The sequence below is a fragment of the Chiloscyllium plagiosum genome, unplaced genomic scaffold (genome assembly GCF_037043375.1).
Source record: "Chiloscyllium plagiosum isolate Xiang-an unplaced genomic scaffold, Cpla_swu_hap1 HiC_scaffold_15, whole genome shotgun sequence".
Taxonomy (NCBI): Eukaryota; Metazoa; Chordata; class Chondrichthyes; order Orectolobiformes; family Hemiscylliidae; genus Chiloscyllium; species Chiloscyllium plagiosum.
The window spans coordinates 36641054-36666503 of record NW_028270153.1 but is presented as its reverse complement, the minus strand read 5'-3'; the positions used below and the strand labels follow the sequence as shown (position 1 = coordinate 36666503).

The 25450-nt window shown below is 38.8% G+C and overlaps 1 protein-coding gene across 1 annotated transcript in view; it reads right to left on the bottom strand.

Annotated features, from left to right (window-relative positions):
- Positions 1 to 453: 453 nt before the first annotated feature.
- ptgis (prostaglandin I2 (prostacyclin) synthase) overlaps positions 454 to 25450 on the bottom strand; it is a 103819-nt gene continuing 78822 nt past the window's right edge. The window contains exons 7-10 of the mRNA XM_087994896.1: positions 25235 to 25388; positions 19696 to 19877; positions 14238 to 14389; positions 454 to 8215 (exon numbers count right to left, since the gene is read on the bottom strand). Coding sequence (XP_087851022.1) covers positions 8068 to 8215; positions 14238 to 14389; positions 19696 to 19877; positions 25235 to 25388 — 636 coding nt within the window. The 3' untranslated portion in view covers positions 454 to 8067. The remainder of the gene's footprint in view (positions 8216 to 14237; positions 14390 to 19695; positions 19878 to 25234; positions 25389 to 25450) is intronic.

The following is a 25450-nucleotide window of genomic DNA, read 5'->3' as shown; positions in this document are numbered from 1 at the left end:
CAAGGTCGAATCTGAGTCAGCCATGACAGTATCTATCCTGATCTCAAGCCTCAATGTCTTAAAAGTGTATGCAGTAGTTTCTTAACAGAGGTACTCTGAAAAAAATCCTTTCCCAATAAATTTCAAGGAAGCTGCTGTGAGCACCAAATATTTGTTGATGTCCAGCATTTGTTGATGCTTGACTTTTAATCACTTGCATGATTTCAATGATGAGGTTCCAGAAGCTTGAGAACCCATGCATGTCATATTTAAATTAAATCCCATTTCAAAGATTTGTTCAAAACCCCTCATTTCAATATCAGGATACAGTAACCTGCCCCTCCAGAGGAAGATATACATGTGCATTGCAAAACATTGGAGTTAAATCTGGAGGTCGGCATGTAAGAGCTGGACTTCAGATATAGGGGCATTTCCACCAACTTTAGCAACCCTCCTGAATCCAAGCCGATACACTTTTTACTGTTTAAATTTTTGCTTTATTTCTATAAATTCTCTGAAGTGTATCAATAAAATTACAAATATAAAATAGATATTTAAATATTTTGAATAAAACACTGTACAGTAACATCCCTGTACCCGTGGAGGATACATTCCAAGACCTACTGTGGAAGGCCGAAACTGCGGATAAAGGTGAACTCATTTATTTAAATGGGACACGTACCTTCCCAGCAGCCTCCTGGTACTGGTTCTGGGACATTCCCTTTTAAATGTTTGGGCGACTGAAACTGCGGAAAATGATTCCATTGTATTACAAAATCTATTACATAGATTCCATTGTATTACAAAATAAGAACATGATTGTTTTTGTTAAATGGAAGACTTGAATTTATAAAGCACCATTCATGACCTCAGAATATCAAAAGCCAATTAAATCTTTTAGATGATAGGTAATTTTCTATATTAAGAAACACAGCAGCCAATTTGTGCATAAGGTACCACAGGCAGTAATAATTCTGGAAATGTTAAAAGTCAAAATATTTCATCACAACATTAATGTGCAGCCATGTCAACAAATTTATTATAAGAAATGTGATTTCTGACTGTTCCTCACAATCTTACACTGGGACATTCAAATCTTATGTTTTCTATTCTTTTCCAAAATTTACACAGTCAGTGGACAGCTGTCTCGGGATAATGATCTGAAGGTAGCTTCCACATCAGGAAAAAGAGTAAACCAAACTTAAAAACAACCTCCACATAAGATTGACACCCTGCCCAGTCTCGGTTAAGGTGGCAATAACGTCACCATAGTCCTACTAGACTACAGACTGGTCTCTCATTGGAGAGATATGACTGATGGTGTTTAACCTGATGCTCACCTCGTCTCAGGTAAGGGGAGAGGTTAAGAAGGAAAGTCTTTCATGGTAACTTCAACCAGTATGGGAATTTAACTCATACTGTTGATATCACACTGCATTGCAAACCAGCCACCTGGCCAACTGAGATAACTGACCACATGCAGAACATTACACTATCTTTCACTGTACAGTAGGGACAATTCACACAAAATGATTAACCCTATCAGAAGTTTTACAACTTTACACCCATATGATCAAAGATTGTTCACTTTTAAAAGACAACCAAAACTGACCAGTCTACTAGTGAACAAGTCAGCATGATTTTAAAACATTTTGATGCTTCAACCAAGGTTTATTCGCTTTCTTTAAATTGTTCATATTGTGCAGTGGGAGGTTAATAAATGGTTTGTAAGGCTTATAGTTTGTACAATTTAGATTATATAATAAGGGGCAAATGCTGAATAATTTATTGGATTGAGAACTAGCCCTGCAGAAGTGATTAATACAAAGCAAGAAAGTGCGTATTTATTAAGAATACTTTCCACCTCCATTGGCTTTTGTTTCTTCCCATGCAACTGACTTGTCAGCAAAGTTAGACCTTATCTAATAAAAGGAATTATAATTGACTGAGTGACAGGATATGGAATGTAGTAATTAATGGTTGTTTTTCAGATTGGAGGTAGGTTAATACTAGGGTTCCCCAGGGATCAGTGTTAAGTTCTCTGCTCTCCTTGATATATATTGTTACTGCTGATATTATTACTGGCTAATTCAGATGCAAGACATAAGTCTGGCTGGATAGATCTTTTTTTTTTTGTTATTTATTTCGGTGATCTTTCACTGGAACAAAAACAGATAAAACTGTAGATTTCGGTTTAACAATAAAATAGAATGAAGATAAAATACAATAAAACCACTCATACAATAAAACCACTCATACAATTTTAAAGATTTTGAAACATGTAGTAAAATACAACCCTTTTTATCCCAACAGCAACTTTATTTACAATAATCAAACACCAGAGAGAATACTTTCTCTATCACATCTAGGCTCAATTTAACTGTTCCTTTCAATTCCTGTCTTGCATGTTGATAGCCTCTTCTTTGAGTTTTCACAGACTGAGTTTAGATTTTCTCAGCTTCAAATAACCCTCTCAGCATCCTAAGCAAACACTCCTGGTCTGGAACTTTTAAACTGAAATATTTACACTAAGGTAACCTGTTTTGTAATAGGTCTAAGCTATTTCTTTTCTTCAGGTGAAACTATTTTACACATTTAACTTTATTTAGAACTAATTCAAAGTAATCTTAACTGCAGCCAAAACACTTTGAGTTATAGATGTTGCCCTAAGCAAAACACAAAACCAAATCCTGGTTGTTCAAACGGAAAGAAAAGTAATGATCTTCAATATTTACTTTGGTTACTTGCAAAACTCACCCAATGCAAACAAATATCCATTACCAATCTAGGAAATCTATCAATTATGCTTTTTTTTAAAAAAAATGCAGCTTTGGAAATACTGACAGGTTAATCATTAAACTCCTATATGCACATAGACCAACCTATATGACACTAATTCCAAATTTAATTTTAAAAATAAAGGATGCTCGTACATATAGAAAAAAACACACTTTGCATACCCCCCAAAGAAGAATGAAAATGTATCTTTAAAAGGCATTTTCACTCCCCTTAAAAATGATCTTAAAATCATTTTCTATGTCACGTTAACAGTAGTGACATATGAACATTAAACATACAATGTGTTACATAGCAACCAGATTTCACATAAGTCATGGGCACCTCAGCACTCAGTGTCCTTTGTATGTGTGCTCAATAGGGCATTCATTGTAATACTTCTTTTTCAGGAACATTAGTGATTTTAAAATTATATGGTTGGAGAGTTAAGCTCCATAAAAATAATCATTAATCTAATTTCCCAAATGTTTCCAAGAAAAATCAAAGGATAACAATCCATATAAATAACAATTTCCTCCACACTGTTGGTGATGTATATTTCAAAATGATATGCATCCACCATAAGGCTTGATGTCTTTTTTTCAACAGTTGCATATTTTTGCTGACATGTGATCCATTTCTTTGAATAATGACTGACATGCTGTTCAATCCCCATTTAGTCATCATACAGTTAGATGGCTTTGTACTCTGATTTCACTTGCATTAACAGCAAGTTTGAATGGCTTCTTATTATTTGGACTAGCTAAAACCAGTGTTGTTGTCAGCACAGCTTTCAAATTTCAAAAGTCATTCTGACAATATTGCATCCATTCAATGTTTCTGCCTTTCTTCAACAAATTTATGAAAGGTGCATCAACAGCTCTGATGTTAGAGACAAATGTGCAATAAAATCAACTCATGCCCGCATTACACAAAATTTCACATTTTGCTTCAGGCACGAGAATCCAAATTTATCTTAGTTTCAGTCTTTTTTTCGGCCTCATCCCACATTACGGCCCAAGCAAGTCATTTTTGCTTTAACAAAGCCAATCTTGGCCAGGATTAGAACCAAATTGGTTTGTTGTATTCAGTCGAACAGTTCAGTCAAGTGATGGAAATGTTCTGGCCAGATTTGGCTAAAAGCAACCAAATCACCGATACAAGCAACTCAGTAACATCTGCCTTCAATTACTTTATTGGCTAATCTTTGAAACATTGCTGGCATATTTTTCATTGTAAGTGACAAGACTTTGCATTATTAAAGTTGTTATTTCTTTGGCTCTATCAGTAAATAGAACAAGCCAATATTCTTTCAGCAAATCAATTTTTGTCACAAATTATGTTTCCAGTTTGTCCAATGAAGTCCTCCAGTCTCAAAGCTGCCATTATTACACCTTTGACTTTGAGACTCACTTAATTTCAGCACCATCACAACAACTAAAACTCCTGCTTCTATGATTTAGTTCAGTGAAGCTATTGTCCATCATGAATTAAATTTCTTCCCTCACAAGAGCTACTTTCTCTGGATTGAGCCTGTTTGCTAGAAGGCAAATTTTGAAGTTTCAACTTTGATTGTCCAATCTTTCAGACATTTAATTCCCTATTTCTTTCACTACTTTAAGTACACTTTCCTCTAAACTATCATGACTACCATGATATCTTTTAAAAATATTAATGTGACACATTCACTGATTCTTTCTTCTCTCTGGAGTACTCACTATAATTTGAGGTTTTTTTTGATTTGATAAAGTTCAGTGAACCTTTAACGGAACTCCAGAGACAGATAATAATACTAACACCTTGTCTCAGACAATAAAGGTTCAAACTTTGTACTTTACTCCCGCTCTAGTTTTCATCCTTTGTTGAGCACCATTCAAACACTGTTTGTCACTTACATTAGTCAGTTTCTCTAAGAAACTTGAAACATAGCATTGCAATGTTACCTTTGGGCCTTAGTTTAGCAATTTTTCTTTTAATTACTGTAGGTAGCCCTCTCACCCCATATCCATATATTATTTAGAGTCAGAGATTCCTACAGCAGGGAAACAGACTTTTCAGTCCAACTCATCCACACCAACCAGACATACCAATCTGACCGAGTCCCATTTGCCAGCATTTGGCCCACATCCATCTAAACCCTTCTTATGCCCATCCAGATGGATTTTAATAGTTGTAATTCCACCACTTCCTCTGTCAGCTCGTTCCATATACACACTACACCCTCTGCTTGGAAAAGGTGCCTTTCAGGTCCTTTTTAAATCTTTCCACTCTCATCTTAACCCTACACTAATCTAGTTTTGGATTCCTCCACCCTAAGAAAAAAATGTTGGCTATACATGCCCTTCATGATTTTATAAACCTCTATAAGGTCACCCTCAGCTTCTGATGCTCCAGGGAAACCCCTAGCCTATTCAGCCTTTCCCGATAGTTCAAACCCTCCAGCCCTGGAAACATCCTTGAAAGCCTTTCTGCACCCTCTCATATTTAACAAAATTCATCCTTTACAAACAGAATTGCATCAAAATGGCTGCACTATGATGCCCCAACTCCCACACTCATTGTTCTGACCAATGAAGGCAAGTGTGCCAAACGTCTTCGTTACCACCCTGTCTACCTGTGACTTCACCTTCAAGGAACTATGCACTTGCAGCTCTAGATCTCTTTGTTTGGCAACACTCCCCAGGGACCTACCATTAACTGTATTAGTCCTGCCCTAGTTTGCCTTAACCACTTCACATTTATCTAAATTAAACTCCATCTACCACTCCTCAGCTCATTGGTCAATCTGATCAAGGAACCATTGTAGTCTGAGATAATCTTCTTCATTGTCCACTACACCATCTATTTTGGTGTCATCTGAAAACTTACCAGCCATACCTCCTATATTCGTATCCAAATTATTTATATGAATGATGAAACACAGTATATAGGACAAATCCTGTAGACTCAGTAGAAGCATTTGATTTGTAGATAGATTTTATTCCAGTCATACAAACATCTTTGGTAATTGCCTTTAATTATTGTATTCAAAGTTTTGTCCTAGCTTTCCAATGCACCTTGAAATGTGAGTGATGAGCTAGAAATGTAAATTAGCTTATTCCCAAACTAGTCATCATTTATTTGAATATTTATGACATAATATTTGAACCTTGATACGATTATATTTCTTTGGGTAATCCATAACTTGTAAGACATTGTACTAACTTGCCCATTACTAGTTTTGCAGCTTTCTTTTTGCTAAAGACAGTGCTTCAGGAAATCTCATGGAAACATCCATAATTGTTAAATATTCTGATTCCTAATTCTGGTTTTATGTATGTGTCCTACACAATCTATTAATGCAATTCTGTTCTTTAAATTGATATTGAAATCAAAACACAAGTTTACACAGAAGGGTTGGTGTTCTCTTAAGATTCTTTTCATTTGATATTTGTTAACTATTGCCTAAATATATACATTACAATGGTATTTTTTCCAACAGACAAATAAGGTGATTAGTTCTGCACAGAAGACTACACGGAGTTATGTTTTTGTTTGACAATTCTGCATTGCATTTTCAGGGAATTCTTTTCTATTCAAATGAGTCACATGCAGTTTTTTATTAGTCATGTTGATAAAGGGAAATCAAATTAAGCAGGCTACTACATATGTAAATATAATGGGGACTGATATGTATCTACTAGTTTCAGATGAATGTGCATTTTTGGCTGACTTGTGTTAAAGACATCAGCTCTGGAAATTCCAGAGTAAATGACCTCAAAACATATCTGGAAACTTACAAGTATGTAAGCCATGCTGTGGCCTCGAAAATGCAACAGTCAATAACAGTTTGTTTTAGCTCAGATTAGTAGACTTTAGGTCAGAAAGCTACAACTGCTTAACATTTTGCCAAGTCATTGCAGAACATGGATTATCAATTGCATTTGCAGGTCAGTTCACAAAACTCATAAAGCTGATGTTTCCTGATCCAAACATTGCAGAAAAGCTTTCCTGCGGGAAACAAAAAGAACACTACAATAATAAAAGCTCTTGCCAACTGCTATTTGAATGAGTATTAACTCGTACCAAAACAAGCCCTTTTGTTTAAATGGTGGGTGAGAATAATGATACTTTCAGAGACATGGAGGTTTGCCTTGCCATTATGCACTCTCAACATACATGCTATGAAAACCAACTTTTTGGTCATAAAAATATATTGAGTCGCAAATGCAGAAAACGTGTTTAGTGTAAGAAATTTTGTTTTTGCTAAGCACCACTTTTTCTTGAGAAAATGTTATTGGTTTCTCTTCTGATTCTATCTTTTTAATTCTGTAAACTGTTTTCTGATAACTTCAATACAATTGTTGTAAATAGCTCTGTTACAAAGCAAGCAATTATTAAATTAATGCTTGTTACAAAATAATTCTCTATTAAGGTTTACAAGTCATATGTCGATCTATTTTGATTTTTTTTCTTGAAAAAATGAAGCAACTTCTGATTTATAAACAAAATCTCTTGCTTTTACCTCTTGGTTTATGAGCCATTGGATTGGCATTACTGTTGTCATACGTCTTCTGAACCAACAATCCAGTGTGACTTCTGTGTTTGATCCTACTCAACACAAGTCTTTGTCTTTCCAAACATTAATTCAGAGGGAGCCTTGGCAACATTACTCCAAAAATACTTTGTTGGTTGAAAAGTCCAGTTTGGAGAATTCCACAGTTGTAAAAGGTGCTATATAAATACAATCTTTTTTTCAATCTGTCACATGTTTTACTTGTTCTTTCTGGTTCAGTGGCAATATTTCAAGAAATTTACAAGCTAAACTGAAATAAAATATAAACTTTGACAATAGGACAACTTCTTTGAAATAATCAGTTAACTTAAATGTGACATTAGTCAACAACAACAGATAGGTAGAATAGTACATGTTCTTTGAAATTCTGTAGGTTATTTCACAGCAAAACTGTCAATATTGTGTTTTATATTTTTTTTGTTAAATATTACAAAACAAAAATAATTTAAAAAGTTTAGAAGTGCTTTGTTATAACTGTTTCCAATTCTACACTACAGCTACTTATCCTTACAGATTTTCATAACATTGTGTTATGCAATTCTCATCTAAAATTCCATTCTGAATTCTAATGACACCTTTTCAAGAAATGCTTCATTTAAAAATATCACTACCCATCAACTTTTCTTCTTAAAAATAAAACAATCGCAGGAACGATATATTTTCATTAAGTAAATAAAAATGAGAGTTCCAAAAATGAGTGTGATAAAGCTCTGTGTACACTTGTAGATTGTGATATCTATTGCATTATGTTCTTTGAGCTATTCAACCTTGACTTTATATTGAAACATGATATCACTTTCTGGCTGCATCAGTCCAAATCCATATCTGCTTGTGTTAAAGGCTGGAACTTCTGTCTTTGGATCAGTAAGTTGAAATTCAAAACAATTTAACATTACCGAAACAAACCTATAAAACAAAATATACAAAAATTTCAATTACTTTGTTAGGTGAATGATAAGCTGCTGTGTACATAGTTTGAAGTATTGCTCTGATACAGAAAGCTGGACTTTTGTGAAGGAGATGGGCATCGAGAGTTGAGAGAATTCCTGACTGGGAAATCACATCTTCTTTAAGGAAGGTGCCACCCTCCATCATTTCATTTCAGGGAGGATGGAATGGGGAAGAGTCAGGTCCACTGCTTCTGCTGGCAGATCTGAGATGGTGACAGACATGGGTGGATGGCGAGGCTGGGTAGCTGGAAAGCCTATCACTTTATATTCTTTCATGGATGTGGGCTTTGTTGTTCATCCCTAACTGCCCTTGAGAATGTACTAGTGAGCCACCTTCTTGAACTGCTGCAATCTATCTGATATAGGTACACTCAAGGCGCAGTTGGGAAGGTATTGCAAGATTTTGGTCCGGCAACAGTAAAGGAATGGACATTATAGTTCTGTATCAGGATGGCGTCTGGCTTGGAGGATAACTTACAGGTGGAGTGTTCCCATATGTCTTCTGTCCTTGATCTGGTGCGTGCATTGTGTACACAGCACACACTACTGCCATTATGTCATTGGTGGTGGAAGTGAAGGTTTGGGGTAAAGGGTTAGGTTCTGATCAAGTAGGTTACCTTGTTCTCAGTGGCATCAAGCTTCCTGAAAGCTGTTGGAGCAAACTGATCCAGGTAAACGGAGAGTATTCCATCATACTCCTGAGATGCTTCTTGTAGATGGTGGAAAAGATTAAGGGAATCAGGAGACGTATTACTAGCTGTAGAATTTTCAGTTGCTAACCTGCTATTGTAACTACAGTATCTATACTGCTGGTCCAGTTCAGTTTTCGGTCAATAACAACCTCTGGGAGGTAACAGTGCAAGTAACACCATTGAGTGTCAAAGGGACATTGTTTTCTTAAATCTCGATGGAGGTGGACATTGTATGGCATGAATATTTCATGTCAGCTATTAACCCAAGTCTTAAGGTTGTCCAGATCTTACTGCATATGGACATAGAATATTTTGGAATCTGAGGAGTTGTAAATAGTTATTGAATTTACTGCAACAATCTGAATATCTCAACTTCTAACCTTACAGATCATTGAAGCTGCTGAAGCAGGTTCAATGTCTATATGTTTATTCATTCAAAATTGAGAGGTGTGAAGTGAATTCAAGCATTTTCACATTAATGATACGAATGGCTGTGATTGATCAATAGTATTATCAGATGATAAGAGAGGAAGTACTTTACAAAAAGAATTTGAGTGTATTTGTTTTGAGTTTTCACTCAATGCCTGGGTTCCTCAATGGGTCATGAATTCTCTGAGGTGCTGTGAACCACATCTCCTAACAGAACAGTCACAGCTCCATCAAAACGCAGGTGGAGTATATTTGAATTGCCCAGTTCTATAATGGACTTGGCAACAGTGGGAATGCTATGTGCAGGCTGACCACTCACACCTTTAAGCTGTGCTGGTAAATGCTACCCAAAATGGAAACAGATGTAAGAATCCTGGGCTTCTTATGTTTCAGCTGGATAGATAGAAAAATGTGAACACTGAACAAACAACTGGAAGTGACCACTTCAAAATGAACGCGCTGGGTTAAAGAAGTTTTTAACTTCAATCAAACGCAACTTTTACTTCCTGCCACAAATTCAGAAGTCTGGAAATCCTGGAAAAAGTCTGAACAGTCAGTTTTAGTTATTTGTGAGGTTCCTCCAGACATTTGTCTGCATCATAGAACACTCTCATCCAAAAAAGACAAACTTACCTCAGCTGAGGCAGGCAACAATGCAATTCAAATTGACATACTGTATAAGTAGTCATTTACATGCATTGAAAAATGGCCCTATTACAAAGGAGGAAGTGCAGGATGTCTTGAAACGCATAAAAGTGGATAAATCTCCAGGACCTGATCAGGTGTACCCTAAAACTCTGTGGGAAGCTAAGGAAGTGATTGCTGAACCTCTTACTGAGATATTTGTATCCTCAATAGTCACAGATGAGGTGCAAGAAGACTGGAGGTTGGCTAATGTGGTGCTACTGCATATGAAAGGTGGTAAGAACAAGTCAGGGAACTACAGACCAGTGAGCCTGGTGTCAGTGTTGGGCAAGTTGTTGGAGGGAATCTTGAGGGACAGGATGTACATGTATTTGGAAAGGCAAGGACTGCTTAGGGATAGTCAACATGGCTTTGCGCATGGGAAATCATGTCTCACAAACTTGATTGTGTTTTTTGAAGAAGTAACAAAGAGGATTAATGAATGGTAGACGCGATCTATATGAACTTCAGTAAGTCGTTCGACAAGGCTCCCCATGGGAGACTGGTTAACAAGGTTAGATCTTATGAAATACAGGAAGAACTAGCCATTTGGATACAGAACTGGCACAAAGGTGGAAGACAGAGGGTAGTGGTGGAGGGTTGCTTTTCAGACTGGAGGCCTGTGACCAGTGGGGTGCCATAAGGATTAGTGGTGGGTCCACTATATTTCTCATTTACATATATGATTTGGATGTGAGCGTAAGAGGTATAGTTAGTAAGTTTGCAGATGACACCAAAATTGGAGGTGTAGTGGACAGCGAAGAAGGTTACCTCAGATTATAATGGAATCTTGATCAAATGGGCCAATGGGCTGAGAAGTGGCAGATGGAGTTTAATTTAGATAAATGCAAGGTGTGCATTTTGAGAAAGCAAGGACTTAGCAGGACTTATACACTTAATGGTAAGGTCCTAGGGAGTGTTGCTGAACAAAGAGACCTTGGAGTGCAGGTTCATAACTCCTTAAAAATGAAGAAGGCGTTTGGTATGCTTTCCTTTATTGGTCAGAGTATTGAGTACAGGAGCTGGAAGGTCATGTTGCAGCTGTACAAGACATTGGTTAGGCCACTTTTGATATATTGCATGCAATTCTGGTCTCCTTCCTATCGGAAAGATGTTATGAAACTTGAAATGGTTCAGAAAAGATTTACAAGGATGCTACCGAGTTGGAAGATTTGAGCTATAGGGAGAGGTGGAACAGGCTGGGGCGGTTTTTCCTGGAGTGTTGGAGGCTCAGGGGTGAACTTATAGAGACTTATAAAATCATGAGGGGCATGGATATGGTAATTAGACAAGGTATTTTCCCTGGGATGGGAAAGTCCAGAACGAGAAGGCCGAGGTTTAGGGTGAGAGGGGAAAGATATAAAAGAGACCTAAGGGGCAACATTAGAGGGTGGTACATGTATGGAATGAGCTGCCAGAGGAAGTGGTGGAGGCTAGTTCAATTGCAACATTTAAAAGGCATCTGTATGGGTATATGAATAGGAAGGGTTTGGAGGGATATGGGCCGGATGCTGGCAGGTGGGACTAGATTGGGTTGCGATATCTAGTCGGCATGGACGGGTTGGACCGAAGGGTCTGTTTCAGTGTTGTACATCTCTATGACTCTATTTGTGTGATGAAGGTGATGAAACCTATATAACACTCGGCCATTGCAGGTGGCTATGGAGATGCCTGGGAGGTGCTTGATGCTGTGGGTAGCATCCCAATTCCAAAGTCAGGTGATCTATGTTTAAATCCCACATCTAAACTTGATGGCCATGGAAGTTGCATTCATAGCACAGCCAAACAGCTGGACTAACAACCTGCAAATCCTTCCATCATATGTCATTGACTGTCAATAAGAGCAGAAGAGATTCCCAATCAACCATGCAATGGAAAGAAATTTGGTGCCTCTACCATCATTTTTCATAGCTGCAAACTGTGGGAAAACGGAGGACTGGGAAGCTTTTAAAGAACAACTGAGGATTACTAAGAAGGAAATACGCAGAGAAAAAATGAGGTACGAAGGTAAACTGGCCAATAATATAAAGGAGGATAGTAAAAGCTTTTTTAGGTATGTGAAAGGCAAAAAAATGGTTAAGACTAAAATTGGGCCCTTGAAGACAGAAACAGGGGAATATATTACGGGGAACAAAGAAATGGCAGAAGAATTGAATTGGTACTTCAGATCTGTGTTCACTGGGGAAGACACAAGCAATCTCTCAGAGGTAACAGTGGCTGAAGGACCTGAACTGAAGGGAATTTATATTTGCCAGGAATTGATGTTGGAGAGACTGTTAGGTCTGAGGGCTGATAAGTCCCCGGGGCCTGATGGTCTACATCCCAGGGTACTAAAGGAGGTGGCTCTAGAAATCGTGGATGCGTTGGTGATTATTTTCCAGAGTTCGATAGATTCGGGATCAGTTCCTGCGGATTGGAGGGTGGCTAATGTTGTACCACTTTTTAAGAAAGGAGCGAGAGAGAAAACAGGAAATTATAGACCAGTTAGTCTGACCTCAGTGGTGGGAAAGATGCTGGAGTCTATTATAAAGGATGAAATTACGACACATCTGGATAGTAGTAACAGGATAGGTCAGAGTCAGTATGGATTTATGAAGGGGAAATCATGCTTGACTAATCTTCTGGAATTTTTTGAGGATGTAACTCTGAAGATGGACGAGGGAGATCCAGTAGATGTAGTGTACCTGGACTTTCAGAAAGCTTTTGATAAAGTCCCACATAGGAGGTTAGTGAGCAAAATTAGGGCTCATGGTATTGGGGGCAAAGTACTAACTTGGATTGAAAGTTGGTTGGCTGATAGGAAACAAAGAGTAATGATAAACGGCTCCATTTCAGAATGGCAGGCAGTGACCAGTGGGGTACCGCAGGGATCAATACTGGGACCGAAGCTTTTTACAATATATGTTAATGATATAGAAGATGGTATTAGCAATAACATTAGCAAATTTGCTGATGATACTAAGCTGGGTGGCAGGATGAAATGTGATGAGGATGTTAGGAGATTACAGGGTGACCTGGACAAGTTAGGTGAGTGGTCAAATGCATGGCAGATGTAGTTTAATGTGGATAAATGTATGGTTATCCACTTTGGTGGCAAGAACAGGAAGGCAGATTACTACCTAAATGGAATCAATTTAGGTAAAGGGGCAGTACAGAGAGATCTGGGTGTTCTTGTACACCAGTCAATGAAGGTAAGCATGTAGATACAGCAGGTAGTGAAGAAAGCTAATAGCATGCTGGCCTTCATAACAAGAGGGATTGAGTATAGAAGCAAAGAGGTTCTTCTGCAGCTGAACAGAGCCCTCGTGAGACCACACCTGGAGTACTGTGTGCAGTTCTGGTCTCCAAATTTGAGGAAAGACATTCTGGCTATTGAGGGAGTGCAGCATAGGTTCATAAGGTCAATTCCTGGAATGGCGGGACTTCCTTATGCTGAAAGACTGGAGCGGTTGGGCTTGTATACCCTTGAGTTTAGAAGACTGAGAGGGGATCTGTTTGAGACATATAAGATTATTAAAGAATTGGACACTTTGGTGGCAGGAAACATGTTTCCTCTAATGGGTGAGTGCCGAACCAGAGGACACAGCTTAAAAATACGGGGTAGACCACTTAGGACAGAGACAAGGAGAAACGTCTTCATCCAGAGAGTGGTGGCTGTGTGGAATGCTCTGCCCCAGAGGGCAGTGGAGGCCCAGTCTCTGGATTCATTTAAGAAAGAGTTAGATAGAGCTCTCAAGGGTAGTGGAATCAAGGGTTATGGAGATAAGGCAGGAACAGGATACTGATTAAGCATCAGCCATGATCATATTGAATGGTAGTGCAGGCTCGAAGGGTAGAATGGCCTACTCCTGCACCTATTGTCTATTGTCTATTGTAACATCGATGTAAACATGCATATTACCATAGCAACTGAGCTCCCTGAGTGAGCTGTCATGCTACAACCATAAGAGGGGTTCTGCAATATGGACATGCATTCATCAAATTTGGCAACATAACAAGACAGCAGCAATGTATTCCAGTTTGATGGCTTTGCTAGATTTCCTGTCATCAAGATACATTCATTTTTTTGTGAGCTCATGCTGTTTCAACATTGTAAGGCATAATATCTGGAAATACTTGCTGTTTACAGGAATATATTGTATACTATGCACAATGAATCTAAAAGATACTTACACTTTTAAGCTATTTGTTGCTAAAGATTGTCCAATACAGACATTGGTTCCTGCACCCCAAGGCATGTTGTAGTACTTCAACTGTTTTCCACCCTTGAAGAAATCTGTTTTCTTTGTTCCATCTGGGTTCAAAAATCGATCATACTTAAATTTCTGTAAGGTCATAGAGAAAATGTCATAATTAAATCCATATACAGTATCTTGCAGAGTAACATAATTCCCTCACAAAGATGAATTGGCTGTTGGTTAAAAGCTATTGCATCAGTGACCCTGTTATAAAGGTAGCTAAAACTTTTATTTTCCACATCTGTGATGAAAGGTTCCCTCTTTTGGTTTTGATACTGTTAGATATTATCCCCTCTGTCCACTTCCAAGTCATGCATATGCACTGAAGAACTGCACTCAGGGACACGAGAGGCACGCAGAAGTAAACATGACTTCGGCCTGAAGCAACATTATACATGGCCACTCAAAAAGATCAAGTTCCTGTCTTCCATGAATTGCCAGATTTTGAAATAACGTCTGATGATTGGAAAAACAAAAAAGCGACAAAGAGAAGACCCCTGTTAGACTATTTTGCAACCAAGGTACATTCCAAATGGTATGAATTTAAATGCAGTGGATGTCCAAAGAGACTTGGGGGTTCCGGTGCACACATCTTTAAACTGACACAAAGAAATGCTGAAAATAGTCAAGAAAGCTAATGGAATGCTGGCCTTAATATTTAGAGGACTGGATTACAAGTATGCAGTTATACAAAGGCCTGGTTAGACCCAACTTGGTGCACTGTGAGCCAATCTGGGCACCTCACCTGAGAAAGAATATATTGGCCTTGGAGGGTGTACGACGTAATATTACAAGAATGAAACCTGGACTTCAAGGTTAAATTATGAAGAGAGAATACACAAATTAGCCATATTTTCTTTGGAATTTAGAAGATTAAGGGGCGATGTGATTGAAGTCTTCAAGATATTAACAGGAAAAGACAGGATAGATGAAGATAAACTATTTCTACTGCATGAAGACTTTAGAACCTGGGGCATTGTCTCAGAATTAAGGCCAGACTGTTCAGGGGAGATGTTGGGAAGCATTTATACACATAGCGTGGTAGATGTTTGGAATTTTCTTCCACAAACCGCAGTGAATACTGGATTAGTTGTTAATTTCAAATCTGAGATATAGAATTTTTTGTTAAGCAAAGGTATTCGAGGATAATAGCCAAAAGCAGGTACATGGAGGAAGGTCACAGAGCAACCATGATCTCGTTGAATGGTGGAACAGGCTTTGAGGGGCTGAATGGCCTTCGCCTGATCTATGTTCTTATTTCCTATGTACCCTGGTTTCAAAATGTGCTAGTGAGCATTAGAAGGGATAATATGAAAAACAAGTGCCAAACAAATTTTCTTCACCATTTTGAGAATGATATTGAGCTCATTGATTAAAAAAACTGCTATGAATGTGACATATTTTAAATTTTATAATTCTAATACCTTGACACAGTATTAAATAGTCCAGAATTTGGGGAGGTTTGGAATAGTAAACATGCCTCTGAAAATTGGCAACACTAGAGAAATGTCAGTTAAACAGTAAAGGATGGCAACTAATTTGCTTCAGAAAACATTAAATTATGAACTAAGGTAAAGGCAAACTCTCCAGAATTCTATTCTTCTATCGGACTGCTTTCTCATTGGAGAGAGATGACTGGTGATGGTTTAACCTGAAGTGAGGAAAGAGGTTGAGCAGGAGAGTTCTACATTGTGACTTCAGCTGGTGTAAGATTCTGCATCACAAACCAACTGTGCTGTCAAATGCATAAAAGCAAAGCTGTCTAAATTGGTATATGGCAACAAATCAGGGTTAGTTGATTTTAGGGAATAAGAACAAAGCACAAAGTGATATATGATTTTGGATATGGAAAAAGTAGGTTTATGTGTGGATGATGGCACTTCAAGTAAAAGCTGCAATCCATGTCTGAAGACAAATAAACAGTAAAGTAGTAGTGGTAGTGGCAGTAGCAGAGCCCAGAATAGCATTGCATTTGTTGCATAAAAGTGTAACAATCTGAAAAGTTAATGCTGTGGAAAGTTAATGCTGTGGAATGCCATGTGCAGCACCCAACATGAAGATGTAACATGGACTGGGACAAGTGTTGAAAGTCTTGAAGGAATAACCGACTGGGTCTTTGTTATTGACTCTATAATAATGTCTATCAAATTGATGTAACTTAAACCTATTGCTATTATCTACATCTTGTTTAAGATTAGTGCCTCTTGTTAAACTACCATGTGGTTTTCCTCTACAACGTTAAATCAAAGGGACCCTTTAGATCACCACCAGGAGAGATAATGATGGCAGCAAATATACCAGATAGCTTGTACAACATGATGAGCAATGAAAAGCATTCATCTTACAATAGTATTTAAAAGTGGAAAGTAAATCAATAAAAAGAGGAGCAAAGTCACAAGGAAACAGAGGATGACTGGTTGGTGCCATATTTTGTTCTTTAAACTAGGGAGATCTGTCAAACTGGGAGCTAGAATTAATAAACTAAACAAACTTCTGTCATGAATCTTTAAAAAGATTTTACTTACTTCTGTTGTGTTTGGTTAGTCCAATAAATAAAACCATGGTTATGCCAGTGCCATGGCTGAATTTAATGGACTCTGTCAGAATGGGCCGCCATAAATAATCTGGCAGACACTTAACCAACACACAGAATGGACTGACGTGGGGAACCAGCTTGCTGGCAAATTACTGACTAATTACTGATCCATTTAAATGTCAATATCTTTGAACACACCCAGATTCATTAATGGCTCAAGAATGCACACAAACTCACATAGGCTTTCGCTTTCTAAGGCCACTTGCCTCTCGTAGGCCACCTCCTTGGTCGGGCTTGCTAGTGGTCTCCTAAATGTTTCTCTATTTCAAAGGCTGTTAGTGTTTGTAAGGAAGGCACTGACTAAATATTTAATTAGTGAAATGGTTGAAAGTCAAGAGAGATAGCAAGCATGGGTCTTTCTGCCTAAGTATATCCATTCAGTTATCAGACCCTCCCAGTGCCTCAAATGTATGTAAGTGTAGTCTGGTATAAGTAAGAAATGCTTTGGGTTTGTTTGTTCTACAAAAGTAAAGAATGTGTACACAATCAAACTTCTTTAATTACTATGTATACAAACTTTTTTTATGAATAAAGTACTTTCTGGAAACTAAAAAATGTAAATATTATTTTCTAAATTTTGGAATATTCCTGATAGAGTGTTAACAATTATTTCCTGATCTGTAACCTTCTGATTTTATGCAATGTTCTTTACAGCAATATGATTTCTATCATATTTGAAACTCATGGTGGTTAATAAATTTAGCTATATCTTAATCTTGTCTATTTTTCATAAGACATTCTGTTGCAGAATCAGTTATGGCTTTTACCAAATATTCAACAAATTTATATTTAAACTGGCTTTAAAATTCTTTCAGCCAAGGTCTTCTTGGTTATAGATGAAGCCACATAGCAAGCTAAAGCTGTTGTCTCAATACCCATCTATCTTTACATTTTTGTTTTCGCTGTTTGACTAGCAATGTTTGACAGGGTCAGTAATACATTTTAATGCTGAGGCATCAATCACATTTCTAATCTTAGTCACTACAATTGGGATACTGCAATACTTTTGGCATTAATCATTTAGTATTATTTGCTATGTAGTTTAGTCACAGCTGTCACCAAGTTGGGTTCCTGTCATCTTTGTTATAAATCAAAAAATTAAGCAATTATGAGAAAAACTCTGAAGCAATGCCATTCTTCCTGAAGGCCATCTCTTTAGTCAGCAAATGCTGTAAGAGACCATTGCTCGTTAGGAAACTGCCTTCATAGCTAAAGGAGACACCGAGATGGAGTGACATCAGTAAATATGCCAGAAATAGCCATACTAATTACAGTACTATGAATGATTTCAGTGAGAATATGATGCTGTCCTTGTAAAGTCTGAATCTGATTTGCTCTCAGTTGATATGCCAGTAAAAGAAAATAAGGACATATTGTGATCTTCAGGATGCACGGTTTGCTATGGCAGTGCTGTTTTGGAATATTTACCACTGAGAATGAATGGACTCTTAGAGGGAAAGGGGGGGGGGAAGCAATCACCTTGAAGTGACTTAGACACATATCTCTGTTCCCTCATCACTGCTGAGCCAATACCCTAGACTTCCTTACCTGCCATGATATTGCATGCACCATCATGAAAATGTTTACTGCAATTCAAGGAGAAAGCATCACCTCTTTCTCATGGGAATTACAGATGAGGAATATATTTGGAATTACCAGTATCGTCAATCCCAGGAGCAAATCTTTAGAAATGTTTATCCACTAGTATTCTCCTTGGTCATACCATCTGAAATCAGAATAATCCAGGAGAATAATCCCAAACTGAAAGATTTTTAAACCCACACTTCTGGCAGAAACAAGGTGGGTAAATCATTAAAATACACCAGATGACTTATTCAACTCTTTTCCCAACAACCCTATTTTAACCTGCTCCTTTGAGCAGACGTGAAAGGCAATCTCTAAACTCAGGAAAACCCTTCATTAAAATGCAGATGGATTTCACAAGTGTCAACTACAGTTTTAAATGGGGTTTCTGCTATATCTCCCTGTCAATTCAAAGCATGTTAGACATATAAAGAGAGAGGACTTTTTACTTTCTTCTGTGTGATCAGGAATAATTGTCAAATCAAACAAGGAATATTTAGGCATGTCCCACCATCCCCACCATGAGTTAACAGCTTCCTGTTATTATTATAGGATCTCCTGTCCCTGCATGATCCGTGCCCCTGTTTTTCATTACATGAAGCCTGATGTTTAGAAGGTCAGCAGGCTTCCCCAATAACATGGGAACAAAGTCTGATATGATCGTGAGGTTAAAGTTGATGCATCTCATGATGCCACCAGTTGGATCAAATAAGATGATCATTGTGATTTCCAGCCAGAAGCTAATTCAATCTGAAAACCTTGTCCACAGCATACCACCTTTCGTAGTGCAATATCACCTCAGTATTGTATTGGATATTAGCCTAGGATTTGAAGTACTCCTGAAGTGCAATTCGAACCAAAGGCTTTCTGTAGCTACTGAACTAACATGATACTTTAAAAGCAAAGGAGAAAGTGAGGACTGCAGATACTGGAGATCAGAGCTGAAAATGTGTTGCTGGAAAAGCGCAGCAGGTCAGCAGCATCCAAGGAACAGGAGAATCGATGTTTCGATTATGCCCGAAACGTTGATTCTCCTGTTCCTTGGATGCTGCCTGACCTGCTGCGCTTTTCCAGCAACACATTTTCAACTTTAAAAGCAAAGCCCAAGCCAAGTTTTAAAAATTTAATTTAGTTTAGTATGTAATGTGAATGTTGAATTTTGAGTAGTTTCTCAACTATTTATGAAACATGTCATCAAATGAAACTAACTTACCTCAGAATCTTCATAGATTTCTGGGTCCATCTGGGGACTTAAATAAGGAAAGAGAACGAGTCTGTCTCCCTTGCGGAGGTGATACTTTCTGCCATCTGCAAGCTGCAGTGACATATTCTGGAGAATTTCTCGAGTAATAAATGGTGCTGCTGTCAGCCGCAGCGTCTCATTTAAAACACTATCTGTTAAGAAAAGGTAAGGAATGTCATCATATTTTCAGAAATTAAATTAATTAATCCATTGAGATTGCCCATACTTTTCTGTTAAATTTTTCAGTGGAAAATAATTTTCATGCTGACAAAACAGAAGTGTGTCATTTTTGTCATTTTTACACTATCATGAAATACAAATTATTTCACAAATTTAGACAGTTATTTGCTATCTACATAATCTTCTCAATGTTTTGAACATCTCTATTAAATCTTCTTTCAGCTTTCTCTCCTTTAACAAGAACAATCCCAGAATCTTCGACCACACCCTTCCCCCATCTAGTGAATTTCCTTGTCCCTGGGACCATTCTTGTAAATGTTTTCTCGACTCTCTCTAATACTTTTGCAACTTGCTCAGTTGTGATGCAAAGAGCTGTGCTAAATATTCCAGTGTTGATGAATGTACTTTAATCCTAGCTTCCTTGCTTTATACTCTGTAGCTCCATTTCTTGCCACAATACAGAGCCCTTCCGATATGGTTTAAATATTGGAGGAAGTTCTAAATCCTAAGTCCTGCCTGTGATCCTGACACTCCCTATTTTCTTGGAGACAGTGAAGTGACCTTGGAGTGCAGGTTCATAGTTCCTTGAAAGTGGAATCCCAGGTAAACAGGATAGTGAAGAAGGCATTTGGTCGACTTTCCTTTTTTGGACAGTACATTGAGTATAGGAGTTGGGAGGTCATGTTATGGCTATACAGGACATTGGTTAATCCACTTTTGGGATGCTGCATGCTGTCCTGGCCTCCCTGCTTCAGGAAGTATGTTGTGAAAGAGTTCAGAAAAGATTTACAAGAAGGTTGCCAGGCTTGGATGGTCAGAGTCATAGAGAAAGCTGAGTAGGCTGGGACTATTTTCCTTGGAGCATCAGAGGCTGAGGGGTGACCTGATGGATGTTATAAAATCATGACAGGCATGGATAGGATAAGTAGACATGATCTTTCTCCTTTGCTGGGGGAGTCCAAAATTAGAGGCATAGGTTTAAGATTAGAGGGGAAAGATTAAAAAGGACCTAAGAGGCAACTTTCACACGCAGAGCTCGGTGTATGTGTGGAATGAGCTGCCAGAGGAAATAGTACAATTGCAACATTTAAAACTCATGATTTGGAGGTGTTGGTGTTGGACTGGGGTGGACAAAGTTTAAAAATCACACAACATCAGATTTTAACCCAACAGGTTTATTTGGAAGCATTAGCTCTGAAAGTTAACGCTTTCAAATAAACCCTTTAAACTATAACCTGGTGTTGTGTGATTTTTAACATTTAAAAGACCTCTGAATGGGTATATGAACAGGAAGGGTTTAGAGAGATATGGACCAAATGCGGGCAAATGGGACTAAATTAATTTAGAATACCCGGTCAGCATAGATGAGTTGGTCTGAAGGGTCTGTTTCTGTGCTGTACATCTCCATGACTCTAAATGACTATTAATTTTGTCCTGGACAATTTTATCTGAAGCTTTCCTATCATCAAAGTTAGATTGATGGTCCTGTAGCTTCTAGGTTTCTATTTACTCCTTTTTTTGCACAACCCATTAATTTGAGGAAGATTATGAATATTATTTCTGAACCTTATTTCCTTCCACATCTTCAGATGCAACCCATCCTGTCTTGGTGACTTATCAACCGTAAGTATAGTCAACCTTTCTCATAAATCCTACTTCTTAATTATTAACTTGCCCAATAAATCAATTCACTATGATTTTGGTAGCACCTTTTCCTTTGGTTAAAGTATTCATTCAAAACCTTAGCCAAGTGCTCTGTCTCCAAGTGCATCTCTCTAATCCACCCTCTTCTTATTTCTCTTTTGCCATTTGTATAACTTCACAAAGATTTGGATTCCCTTTCATGATTGTTGGATGGAATAATTCTCTTTGTTTTAGTTGAAAGGATCCTACTGGATCTGGCTTTTCCAATACTCCGTCTTTATCACACTTTTTCCTTTTACTGACTCCTTAAAATTGTCAAACTTTACTTTCCACATTGTATTAATTATGTTGATCCCAGAAAGTATTCAATGTAAATTTAAGACAGCTGAATAGCAGGAAGAGTAGAATATATGGATCCTTGAGCCTGCTCCCCAAGTCAATGTGATCATGCTTAAAGTCCACTTAACTGTCTGCTCCGCACATTCCTTTAATTCTCTGACTGACCCCAAAGATCTGTCCCAGTCTTTAATATAATCAGTGATCAAGCATTCAAAATCTTCTGAGAATAGAACAATTCATAACACTCTGAATCATGTGATTTCTCTTAATCTCAGTTATAAATGACTGACAACTTATCCTGAGAACTGTGCTTCTGTGTTCTAGATTTCCCAACAAGGGGAAACAACCTTTTAGTTTTTGCCTGTCAAGTCTTTTCAAAGTTTTATATATTTTAGTTAGATCATGTTTATTCTTCTGATGTCCAGAGAATACAGATGCACTTCACACAGCCCATCATCATAGAACAACTTGTCAAATCAGGGACATTCTAGTGAACGTCAGTTGCACTGCCTTCAAAGCAACTTTATCCTTCCTTGGATTGGGGAAACCAAAACTACCAACAATACTCCAGATGTGGTCTTATGGAAATCCATGTAAAATTGAGGTATTCTTTTGGAATTTTTACATTCCAATCTCCTTGCAAAAATTACCTACGTGTAATTTATCTTCCTAATTGCTTGCTGTGCCTGAATTCTAATTTCCTGCTTTCCTTGCATAAATGAGCAAAAAAGGCATAGGTTCAAGCCTTTTTTGAAAACGTTTTGAACATTTGGATTTTCTGTTCTTACTGCCAAAGTTGTTTACTAAGTTGTAAACCAACTCACATTTCAACATTTTATATCCATCTGCCATTTGTTGCTCATACACGTAAACTGTTTAAGTAGGATCCTTTCAATTAAAACAAGGAGAATTATTCCATCCAACAATCATGACAAGTTTCAAAACCAAATGATACAGTGAAAGGATTGTGAATGAGATCATTCAGTCACCCAGTCCTCAGGTCCCAATATAGTTCGAGTGTATTGATTTTAAATGAGGAGCTCAACATAATCAAAATTAATTATTATTAGCCAGACATTATTTACACAATAATCACTTTTATGTTGATCTATGTACAATACTTGTACCTATGCTTCCAACATGTGGGTGCCATGCTTCTAACAGTAACAGGGAGAAAGTGAGGACTGCAGATGCTGGAGATCAGAGCTGAAAATGTGTTGCTGGAAAAGCGCAGCAGACAGGCAGCATCCAAGGAGCAGGAGAATCGACGTTTCGAGCATGAGCCCTTCTTCAGAAATGAGGAAAGTGTGCCAAGCAGGCTAAGATAAAAGGTAGGGAGGAGGGACTTGGGGGAGGGGCGTTGGAAATGCGATAGGTGGAAGGAGGTTAAGGTGAGGGTGATAAGGTGAGGGTGGAGGCGGAGAGGTCAGAAAGAAGATTGCAGATTAGGAAGGTGGTGCTGAGTTCGAGGGTTGGGACTGAGACAAGGTGGGAGGAGGGGAAATGAGGAAATTGGAGAAATCTGAGTTCATCCCTTGTGGTTGGAGGGTTCCTAGGCGGAAGATGAGGCGCTCTTCCTCCAACTGTCGTGTTGCTATGGTCTGGCGATGGAGGAGTGGGAGGGGGAGTTGAAGTGTTGAGCCACGGTGGTTGGGTTGGTTGGTCCGGGTGTCCCAGAGGTGTTCTCTGAAACGTTCCGCAAATAGGCGGCCTGTCTCCTCAATATAGAGGAGGCCACATCGGGTGCAACGGATGCAGTAAATGATGTGTGTGGCGGTGCAGGTGAATTTGTGGCAGGTGAATTTGTGGTGAATGGAAGGATCCCTTGTGGCCTTGGAGGGAAGTCAGGGGGGAGGTGTGGGCGCAAGTTTTGCATTTCTTGCGGTTGCAGGGGAAGGTGCCGGGAGTGGAGGTTGGGTTGGTGGGAGGTGTGGACCTGACGAGGGAGTCACGGAGGGAATGGTCTTTACGGAATGCTGATAGGGGAGGGGAGGGAAATATATCCCTGGTGGTGGGGTCCGTTTGGAGGTGGCGGGAATGACGACGGATGATACGATGTATATGGAGGTTGGTGGGGTGGTAGGTGAGGACCAGTGGGGTTCTGTCCTGGTGGCAATTGGAGGGGCGGGGCTCAAGGGCAGAAGAGTGGGAAGTGGAGGAGATGCGGTGGAGAGCATCGTTGACCATGTCTGGGGGAAATTGCAGTCTTTGAAGAATGAGGCCATCTGGGTTGTTCAGTATTGGAATTGGTCCTCCTGGGAGCAGATGCGGCGGAGAGGAAGGAATTGGAAATATGGGATGGCATTTTTACAGGGGGCAGGGTGGGAGGAGATGAGGTCTAGGTAGCTGTGGGAATCAGTTGGTTTATAGTAAATGTCCGTTTTGATTCAGTCGCCCGAGATAGAAAAGGAGAGGTCTAGGAAGGGGAGGGAGGAGTCTGAGACGGTCCAGGTAAATTTGAGGTCAGGGTGGAAGTTCCTACTTGCGGAACGTTTCAGAGAACACCTCTGGGACACCCGGACCAACCAACCCAACCACCCCATGGCTCAACACTTCAACTCCCCCTCCCACTCCACCAAGGACATGCAGGTCCTTGGACTCCTCCATCGCCAGACCATAGCAACACGACGGCTGGAGTAAGAGCGCCTCATCTTCCGCCTAGGAACCCTCCAACCACAAGGGATGAACTCAGATTTCTCCAGTTTCCTCATTTCCCCTCCCCCCACCTTGTCTCAGTCCCAACCCTCGAACTCAGCACCACCTTCCTAACCTCCAATCTTCTTCCTGACCTCTCTGCCCCCACCCCCACTCTGGCCTATCACCCTCACCTTAACCTCCTTCCACCTATCGCATTTCCAACGCCCCTCCCCCAAGTCCCTCTTCCCTACCTTTTATCTTAGCCTGCTTGGCACACTTTCCTCATTTCTGAAGAAGGGTTCATGCACGAACGTCGATTCTCCTGTCCCTTGGATGCTGCCTGATCTGCTGCGCTTTTCCAGCAACACATTTTCAGTTCTAACAGTAACAGCTAATGTTGACTTGCTAGCTCCTTAACATTGCACACTGATAAAAATATATTCCAATAAGGCAATATGGAAAAGTCAATATACTTATGCAGGAAAAATATGTATAATGTCAGGAAATAAATCTACAACAAAACTGAAAATTTGCTAATTCCAAATCAGAGATTCAAGATATTCAAATAAAAATTGACATGATTGGGTCCGAGAATTGCAATTTTGTTAGGAGCTAATCACATTATTTTCAAATACTGTAGCAATAATTGGTTATTCGCTTTTGATAATTATGAAATATATAAAGCCATATTTTTAAGTAAACAATTTACCAAAAATTGGAGTATTATCAAGAACTTCCTGACTAATAGTAGACATGACACAATTGAAGTAGATCTTCTTGACTTCTTCTTGGACTGCAGACATAGCTTCAGGATGTTTCAGCAGGAACAATAACAGCCAAAATGCTGCAGGCCCAACATTACCCTAAAAATAAATCAAAAGAAGTTTGTTGTTACATCTTTTGACAGGAAAGGTTTTATTTATTG